The sequence below is a fragment of the Enoplosus armatus genome, chromosome 7, assembly GCF_043641665.1.
Source record: "Enoplosus armatus isolate fEnoArm2 chromosome 7, fEnoArm2.hap1, whole genome shotgun sequence".
In the NCBI taxonomy this organism is placed as follows: domain Eukaryota; kingdom Metazoa; phylum Chordata; class Actinopteri; order Centrarchiformes; family Enoplosidae; genus Enoplosus; species Enoplosus armatus.
The window spans coordinates 8,954,540-8,964,584 of record NC_092186.1 but is presented as its reverse complement, the minus strand read 5'-3'; the positions used below and the strand labels follow the sequence as shown (position 1 = coordinate 8,964,584).

At 41.1% G+C, this 10,045-nt stretch overlaps 1 protein-coding gene across 1 annotated transcript; it reads right to left on the bottom strand.

Moving 5' to 3' along the window:
• Positions 1-419: 419 nt before the first annotated feature.
• tmed5 (transmembrane p24 trafficking protein 5) lies at positions 420-3,294 on the bottom strand. Its single transcript, XM_070909301.1, has 4 exons — positions 3,106-3,294; positions 2,281-2,378; positions 2,017-2,197; positions 420-638 (listed from the first exon to the last, which is right to left on the bottom strand). The coding sequence occupies exons 1-4, from the start codon at positions 3,292-3,294 to the stop codon at positions 420-422; spliced, it is 687 nt and encodes a 228-aa protein (XP_070765402.1).
• Positions 3,295-10,045: the final 6,751 nt, after the last annotated feature.

The following is a 10,045-nucleotide window of genomic DNA, read 5'->3' as shown; positions in this document are numbered from 1 at the left end:
GGTAACTTTAGGCTCCATTAGAAAAATAGTCACATCAAAAACATGCTTGTTATGTCACTTTCTGTGAAGAATTAAAGCAGCTAGGGAGGATTATAAAACAATATACAAGTTTACAAGAGAGACAAAGAGACTTTTTTTCTGTAGCAAAGAGTTTGCAGAGTAGAGGGGCTGACAAGTTCCTGTTCCAAACCAGGGACTCCCACTGTCCCTCAAACTCCAGTGAACTGACAACCAGAGTAACAATAGCAGTGACTTTGTTATTAATGTCAAAATGTCTGTCTGTATGTGTATGTGTATGTGCATATGTATGTGTATAGATGTGTGTTGAAAGTCGAAAACCAGTAGATCTGCTGAAAAAATTCCAAAGGTGGGCAAGGTGCGTTTCTCTCTCTCCCTCTGTCCCTCCATTTGGGGTGGTGTTATGTACGAACTTTCCTTTTATCTTCAAACAGTGAGCGCACTAGGTAGACCTGAACCGCTGATATCAACATCATAGCAATGAGATTTACCACCGACCAAAAGTTCACCCTGTCAAAGTTACTCTCCTGGAGGTTTCTGTCACGAGCCTCGAATGCCCGCAGCACCGTCTGGATCTGCACACTCTTTCCCAGACGAGCCTTCACGTTGTTGATGGCATCCTGCAGGAGAGGATACACACAGAGGTCAGACTGACTCAATCTGAGAAGACAACAGTTATAAGAACTTTGACCTACATTGTACCTCACACTAAACTAACTAAATGCACAAACTGATCACAGAGTTAGATCTCTAGGGGCAGTTTTAAGTTTGTAAGCAAAGCAGCTCAATCAGGTGTGTTCCTTCTTTCATGAGAAAACAACTTCCTGCACAGCAGGAAAATACATTTCCCGTCTTTAAAAAAGTGAGGCCTTTGTGACTTCTGACACAAATTAAGGCAGGGGCGGTGCAGGCGACTGTGGCGCAAGCTGAAACAATTGGCTGCCCTCAGCCAATAGGTGAGAGTTCATGCTATTGTCATTCTTGTGACTTTGCCTATATTAGGATTTTTCCATTGGCCCGGGTCGGTCCACGCCGCGCCATAATGACATGAGTTTCCGCTCCTGCCTCGCAGCAGGGGAAAGCCGCACCGAGCCGAGCCGCGCCGCGCTGCTGTGGTCCTGCTTGATAACGTACGGTCTCCTCGGCGTCTAAACTGGTGTGCGTCTGTGCCGGAGACTAGAGAGAAGGCTCTGCTTTTAAAAGTCTCTCTGTGTTCAGCTCCTACCCGAATCTCTGTGATTTGGAGTTTACTGTAAAAAATAATAAAGTTACTGCTGATATATTTCCTGACGTTGCTGCTTTACAGTAATAGCGTACCATTGACGAACCGGTGGGATGCTTTTATTGTGAAAAAGTTATAGGAAATGAACTGTTTATCACCAAATTAGCGGAATTTCATGAGCGGTGCTACTCTTCAATTAAAAAAACTGGTCTAATGAGCCAGATGTAGACATATTCTGCGCTATTTGGTCAGCGGATTGGTTTTAAATATTGCAGGGAATAATAGTGCAAACAGAAACAGCCACGGTGAGCAGAAAGGGGCTGCTGACGACAGGCTCTTACTTTGATTTGCACGCCTCCAACACGTCATCAAGGTAAACAACTTTACCTTGCTGTGCTGGGCAGTGAAAACACACACATCGTGCGGCCGTTCACGGCACGGCTCGACTACCCCCCTTACTGTGGAAAAACCACTGCATGCAATTCTGTTGGCAGCCTGTGGGGTCACTTTGTACCCTCTATGTCACCCTGTGAGCATAGGTGGCACAGTGACAATGATCTCAATGGCAGACAAGGGAGGGACAAAGTCTGAAACAACCAGTGAGAATAAACACACTTTCAATAAGCTGAGTTTTTTTCACCAGTGCCATTCAGGCTCAAAAGTTCCCACACAAACAAGCCTATCCCACAACATCTCTGGAATGTGTTGCAAGTCATATTTCATCTTTTGTGAATAAAGTAACATGCTGTCCATCTCAGTCTGGCTGCAATCCTCACCATAATGTCTTCCAGCTTCATGTCCAGTATGTCTGTTCCATGGACATACTCCTTCCAGTCGTCTGGGTCTTCATCTGTATCCATGTTGTCCAGGATCAACTCAAAGAAGATGAGCTTCTCAGAGACAGAACTGAACGTGTTGTCAAAGCAGAACATGTAGTCTCCATCCTCAGTTTCAACACTGGAGGAAAGCACAGGCAATAAGAGCTTGCACATGTATCTGGATCAGTAATGCATGTCTCCCAGATCACCTTTGTAACTTACGTGTGCACTCCATCTGACTTGCGGTAGTCACTGAACAGCACTTCGCCAGAAGGAGAGGAGATTAAAAAATCTACATCGAGACCTGCACCATCTAATACCTGTGAACAGTGGAGGACATTCACACGAGAAGTAAAAGAGAAAATATTAGAGTATTGAGTGACATTAAAACAATATTGCAGGTTAGTGTGGGTTGATACTTTCACCAGAGAGTGCAGCAGCACTTAATTTCTGTACTAATTTATGTCATGCAGTAAACGTGAGGAATGCTAGTTTTTCCTCTCAAGGTGTCCCTCATTCTCCACTGGAAGCGATAAGCCTGGATACCTTGTCCTCCATGGTAGACACTACAACAGATATATAAAAAATGCTTGGGATGCCCCCCCCCCAGGCAATAACAAACTCCTTGACATCGCCTAACTTCTAGCTAGACACACCAGAAAGTCTAACTCAGAGATTCATTCAATGCTGTGAACTGATGCTGCACCGCTGACCGGCATAACAGGTTCCCAACAATATGACAATTGAGGTGTGAGCCACATAACCTGCTAGTTCTCTTGCACAATAGATATTTTGGTTTAAAACAGCAGGTATACACCAGTGTGACTTGTTTGTAGTTTGCATGAATGATATATGTATATGGGTACGACAACATGTAGAAAACATGAACAGTAACCATATTGAAAGGGATAATCAACATCCCATCAAGTGAAATGTTGTCTGGTTCTCTTTGATTTGGCAGACTGCAGACAGAGATAGCTAGTTTGGATTTGCTCAGCTAACGTTACAAGTCCATACAAGATTATCCCAATTATGAGTGTTTATGACCTGATATTCAATCTCCAGGGAGGCATCTTTCTTCATGGTCTGGTAGAAACACTCCTTGCGACCGGCGGGTAGAGTGAATGTGAAGTCGCTGTCCATGGACTGAGAGAAGTGAGCCAGCACCACAAACCTCTCCGAGACAAGAGCAGCAAACACGACCAGGACACACAAAACTACCCGGACTACCTCCATAGTCAAGCCTGCGTGTTTAAAAGTGCCAAGGCGGTGTTACGGTAGCTAGCCACTGTTTTGGTAAGTGAGCGGCTAGGCAGCTCGTTCTGTTCGCCCAAACTTCACTTCTGTTGAAATGTTCTCACTCAGTACTGACGCCTGTCCAAAGTTCAGGACCCCGCCGGTTTAAAACAACATCACATATTTATTTATTTATTTATTACTTCAAAAAACGTCGGATCAATTCTCTATTCTATTTGAAGTAAGTCAAATTTCGGTATTTTTGTATCGTGTGCGTTATTCGACGTACATTAGATACAATAAAAAAGTACAGGCAACTTTTAGGGCTCTTTTCGAATTGCACTCTGGGATATGTAGTTCTTTTGTTCCGTGTGGGATAAACAGAAGGAATCAGCCTCATTTCCACCGCATGGTACGGTTTCTAGAGTGTATTCAAAAATCAAATTCTTCCTTTTAATAACAAAAGTGGAATTGATCAATACAAGTTAAAGAATTAAAGAAAAAAGACATGATTGACAATATATACCTACATGTATAAAGATGTGTTTTTTGGGTGTCAAGAGTTTTCTATTCCATAGACTCTACAAATAAAAATATTATGACAGTTTATTTACACTTTAATTTTAATAACTGCTGGATGGAAATGATAGACTTTATAATAAAGATAGTTTAATAAAAATGTTGTCACATTGAGTCTTGAGCTTTAATAACGAATGGTTGTTTTTGAAATAGCTTTTCAAGATTTTTGAATATATATTTTTATACTATATGAATGTGTTTTGCGATGCAGAAAAAGTACACAATGTTCACATTCCTTCAAGCACTCACCACACACCTCATCAAGGGATTTGAACTTCCACATAAAAGAAAGGTAACAACACTATTCATTTGTATTGAAATGTTTCACGTCTGATCTGACAGTTGTGCAATAACTTACTGACTAATGTTGCGTGCTTTAGTGATTTGCTTATCAAGAAATAGGTGACACGTCCTGCTCCACAGTCACCAACTCATCCCCAGTCCAGGGGCGGGGATCTTCCTTCAAATACAGTGTTGCTACGTGTCTTATGATTGGTCAACAAATCCACAGCCTGGATTTGATTGGTCGGGCATGGAGCAGGGGTTGAACTTACAAGAAGCAAGCTACCCGTCAACAGCAGTGGTTACTAAAGCTGAAAAAGAGGCGGACAACTGCTCCGCACAATGAAAATTAGCACACCTCAACTGTAGGTTTTAGCCACAGAAGACAGTCGTTTGTTCATTTGTAATTAAAACAGGCCCTCAGCCAACAAAAAGCCTGTATTCGGTGTATTGTGTAGCCGTGAGAGATTAGAAAAAAACCCAAAGAGCGAGGATGTTGGTCCCCGCGGGAAGATAATGAAGAGGCTGCGCGTTTTGTTGGTGTGCCTCATCGTAGCTCTCCTGTGCTGGTAAGCTTAGCCCGACATCTCCATCTCCATTCACATTATTAATGGCATGTGAAACAAATGACAGTCGTAACAATAGGTGACTCATGTTTAATGATAATTATACTGTCCGTCACGTCGCTTTGCTTGATGTCTTGCCGCATAATATCTGTCAGTCATCAATGTTCATTGTCATGAATCCTCCCTGCTACACAGCTAACATTATCAGCTAGTTACATTGTGTGCTGTGATGTTTAGTTAACCCTTAAAAAGAACAGCCATGGCATGGTTTTGCCGATACTTGACATAACTGGTTGAAAAAGTTTGTTGTTTAAATGGATTCTAGTGGCTTGGTAGGTTAGCTAACCAGCTGTTGAATAGCAGCATAGCTAGCCAACCTAAACTGTGACTGCTAACGTTACTTGTCTCGTGGCTGGTAACGTGAATGTTACACTGAAAATGAAATACTGGAAGTGACAGTGACAAGCTTTGTATCTTTTCTCGTCAAGATTTTGTTTTACACTTGTAAATGTCTCTCCTTGTAACGTGGGGCTTCAACTAACCGTTAATTCACTATGGGTTATTTTTTTCAATTAATTGAATTATTCATCTCGAAAATGTCAAAGAAATTATGCCAAATTCATATAATCAGCTAGCAAAGTCCAAATGTATGTCTTGAAATTGTTTAGTTAGTCTGGGCAACACATTTGAACGCAGTTTATAGTTATATCAAATAAAGAAAAGCAAGCATTTCTCTGCATTTGTGAAAAAATGTAGAATATGTTTGCATTGTTCGCCTAATCAGTGATGTTTAAACGATTAAACACTCAATTCTGTCAGTTGACCAATACGTGTAGAAAACTCATCACAGGATACATAAGATCCACTGCAAAACTCTGAGGAGTTAAGAGTTTGTGCAGCATAAAATGGTTATACTTGCACAGATGTAACAGATCTGTTATTACATCCAACAATGTAAATAAGTTGCGCTATAAAACATGGTGTGCATAGTTCCTCTCTAAGGTGCATGCAGACAGAAGTGACATCCGTTAGATTAATCTCAGAGGCACGGAGCAGGTAATAATGTGCAGGGTTTGTGAAATGGGATTAACAGGCCAGCTAACATGCCACCTTTATCCTGATTGGTGACTCTGGAGCAGCAAACCATTCAATGTGTGGCCTGTCGACTGTTGTGTCTGTCTTCACTGTCCTGGTCTTTTGTTTGTGATGACTATTCACCGTCACTTTTCTTGACAGTATGGAGGGTTAGATGGTTTTGTTCTCTGGGAGATCGATTAATCATACTCATCATAATCGGTTGAAAAAACAAATACAAGACACCTTTTGTAGCTTATTAGTCATAGAAAAGAACATTTGAAACTTCTGTAAAACTACAACAACTGAGCTCTTCCAGATTACATAATACTCACTCAGATGTGTCGTCACTTCTTTCATTATAATGTTTCCAGGAAATTATACCTTAATACCTTTGTTGCCAGTACGGAGCCAACTGTGGTTCAAGCCTAACCCTGTTGTGGTAATGATCCTATCGATTTCATTTCATTATAGTCTAAGACCAGTAGTGGTTTCCTCATCGTCCCTGTTTCCTCATTACATCAGAAACAGATTTTAATGCTCACGTTTTATTGAGCATAACAAGAAAATACCTTATGTAATGCCCTCATCAATAAATAAAACTTCCTCCAGTGCACAATCTGGTGTAGTACCTTCATAGTATTCATCTTTTTTTTAAAAGAAATGCAAAATGGTATAAAATAAATCAAAATATTTGGTCAGACTGAAAAGAAAAATGCTACTAACGCACTCAGACTATGATTAATCCACATCTTAGTCTCTGTTTGTAACCCTTGTACCTTGTTTTTTCTGAAGAATGATCACATTCTCAAAGATTAGATTATTTCAGAAGAGCTCAGGTGTAAGATTTAGCGTACCTTTTTCGTCATTATAGCAGGCAAACAAAGAAGAAAGAAACATGAGAACATGAAAACACAGCAGCTTGCTAGAACAGGGTGCTTCTGTCTGCCTCCTGAAGGCCAGTGAAACAGGGATACTGATTTAGGGATCGTTTAAATTCAAGAAAGGTCTAAAGGAATATTGAATTATAAATTTAATTCATGAATGAGACGGCCTTTCCTGGTAACAACTAGATTTGATTACAGACTTGCATGTCAGTTTGTTTGCTTAGAACCTTGGTGCACTTTTTCACTTTCCCACAAACGAACTGATGACCATGCAACCACACGCACAGACTTCATTACTAATGCAAACCCTTTTTAGTGTGCTGCTGACGGCTTCTCACTCCGCTGTGCCAACTCTCACACGTCCCAGTGGGAACAGAGAAACAGGGAATGCAGTCCTTGCAGTAATCCAAAGGTTTCCAAGGCAGCAGTAATTTTAGGCAGAAAGGGGCTCTGTATTAGGAGGCTGGTGGCAAAAAAACTGTGGGGGGTGGCATCATTCTGTCGTGGCGATTCACCTGCAGTTTTTTAATAACCCTGTGCTGCTTGAAAGCACAGCTGATCTTAATGTTTCCCGTTCAGATTCCATGTTTTTATTTGTTGTATGAAGTCTTCTGTGTATTACTGTGAGACTGCTGTGGCTGCTCTTCCTTATGCTGCAGTACTCAGAAAGGTACGGCAGAATGTATTCTGTGTGTGTCATGCTGCCCCTTCAGTCACGTAGCCGGCAACAGGGATCTTATTGTGTGTACGGCGTGCTAGCTCAGGCTGTTGGCATCAGCATCACTGGAGAAAGTTTGCACGTGTACTTGAGTGTGTTTGCGCGAGGGTGCACATTTCCAGCCAGGTTGATTGTCTGTAATGATAGCTTACCACGCACATATATTTTGTGAAGATTTTAACTTAGTGCTAGACGTGGGCTGAGTGTGGTGTGTCAGGTAGTAACACAACTCCCATTGCTTGTTGTTGGACTTTCTCTGGCATCTCTCTGCTAATTGTATTTTCTGTAAAACTATAATAAACAATTGGATTGTGATCGTTTCTACAGGAGGATGCTCAAGAGAAATAGCTGCATGTCTTATCGTCATCTCATTCTGTCCCTGTGTCATAGGCGTATTAGTTTCACAGCCATTTGAAGATTATTGTTATTATGTAATGTGATTAGCACTCAAGAGATAACTCTGCAGCCAGTTCACCAACTGGGGATTTTATATTATATTCCATCAGACTGCAGACACTGTCTTATCATCTATAGCCTAACAAAACTAGTAAAGCATTACAATTCTCTGAGCCTGTGCAGGTAAAATGAAGTTGTCCACCTAGTGCTGTTGAATTTTAAATCTACTGACTCCCCTGAATATTGTACAATTTAGTGTTTGTGCTGTTGATTAATCTTTTTTTATGTAATTCAAAGCATTTAATGCAGTTTAAATTGCTTTCGGGTACTGCAGTGTGTTTTTTGCATCTGTCTGTGATACCCAAAGTTGTGTCTTATGTTTATGCTGTATGTTTTGACACCAATCCAGTAAGAGAACACCACAGGGTTTTGCTTGTCCAACCTGTTTCCTTTCCAAGATCATCTATAGGGTGACATGGTTTGTGTAGGCTTTCACTTGCCCTCTGCCGCCAGATCTGAGTTTCCAAACTCCCAGCTTTAGTTCTTGAGCAATCTTGTTTGTGAACCTCTGTTTTGCAGCACAAAAAGATTGGCTGTTAGAAAAGCAACCCATTAGTTAGCAGGAGTTCATAAAATATAGCATCAGGTAAATTCCCTTTTACTACACACACACACTTTGAAGTGATGTGGAATTGTTGTGAATAAGCAAAGGCTTAAAAATATTTCTTGACTGTGCGCTCCTTTTCCTGAACAGTGTCCTCTATAAGAAAGACGAATGTGAGCGATGCACAAAGACAGAATGCAGGGTATAGCTAGAGGACCCTCTCGTTAAAGGAACTATGTCCTCACCACATCGTAAAAGTTCCCTTTTTGGGGCAGTTAAGTAAGTAGATTTGCCTTGTGTTGCCCATGTGCATCAGTGGCCAGGGAACCTGTTGTCACTGATAAAACTGCTTGTATGTCCCACCAGCAGACACTCACCAGCACTAGTACTGGGCAGTGAGAGTGTGTGACAGAGAAACAGAGGTGCCTGTGTGTGTGTTTTTGGTTATTCCAGCCAACAGGGAGGGGTCTTGGAACTTGAAGGTAAAATGGAAGGTAACAAAGCCTGCCTTGGGACATGACAATGTCTTACTTTAGCCTTTTCCTGAAGCTCATGGCTTCCCAGCCACTCATTTCATCCAGCTGCCGTCTTGGAACTTTTATTGTCCTGTAATACTGTATGGCTGCTGCGTTTTACAGCATGTGCGTCCGTACACGTGCTTATTTTTTCTCTCCTCTTAGCTCTGCCTTCATTAGACGACTCCTTTTTGTTGTTCTTGTTGGCCTGCAGCACGCCTGAGCCTTGTGAGTGCAGTCTAGTGGAAGGGTGAAGGAGTATCTGAAATGTAAAGGTGGATAACTCTGGTATTTACCATGTGTTTAACGTATTTCAACTATTTTAACAACTCGTTTGCCACATTTCTGACTTCATGTTGAGTCATAGGCAGGTGGTCAGAGGAGTGTGATCAGTAAGTAGTCAAACCCAACCTCTAGGTATTGAGATACATTGCCCACTCATGTATGGTCCTATACTATCTTTTATGAAGTCTGAAGGACATTGCTGATATTAATTTATTATGAGCTGCAGATGTCTAAACCACCTTGATACTTACTTATGCATAAGCACCCACATACTGTGCTGTCATGCTGTGTAAGTCATGTGCATGTGGACACACAGATGCACAGATAAGACATTCATCATCTCATGACATTGTGTTCAAGTCTGACCAAGTGCTGTGTATTAGAAACATATTGTTTTATCTTGTATTATAAAAGGATCTCATCATGGAAAGAATTGTTACTTGTGTTCTTATCCTTTCTTGACTAACTTTCTGAGCAAAGATGCAGCATATCTCAACCCTCAACTGAATGGTATCATAGGCATTTAAACCATTGATTAACTTACAGACTTGGACATGTTTCTAAAGTAAAACAAAGAAATGCCACAAGGTTATCTGTCAGAGCAAACATGACATTTGCCCTACATGTCAAAAAACTACCTTTTCAGCGAGCAAACCAAGCCCAGGCCTGTCGTTCCAAGACAGTTGTTGTCTCTTCTCTAAGTTTAATCAAAGCTTATCAGATAATTTGTCTCTTGTCAGCATTTTCAGAATTCAATTTGAAAACAGATTAGGGCTGGAACGATTAGTCAATCAATTATTTACAACAGAAAATTGGTAATTTCAGTCAATTGTCAAATCAAAATA

Coding starts and splice junctions, on each gene's coding strand:
- tmed5 (XM_070909301.1), bottom strand. CDS start 3,294: ATGGAGGTAGTCCGGGTAGTTTTGTGTGTCCTGGTCGTGTTTGCTGCT. Junction 2,379..3,105: donor CCCTGGAGATTGAATATCAG/GTCATAAACACT, acceptor CACTGTTCACAG/GTATTAGATGGTGCAGGTCT. Junction 639..2,016: donor TGAAGCTGGAAGACATTATG/GTGAGGATTGCA, acceptor CCTCTCCTGCAG/GATGCCATCAACAACGTGAA.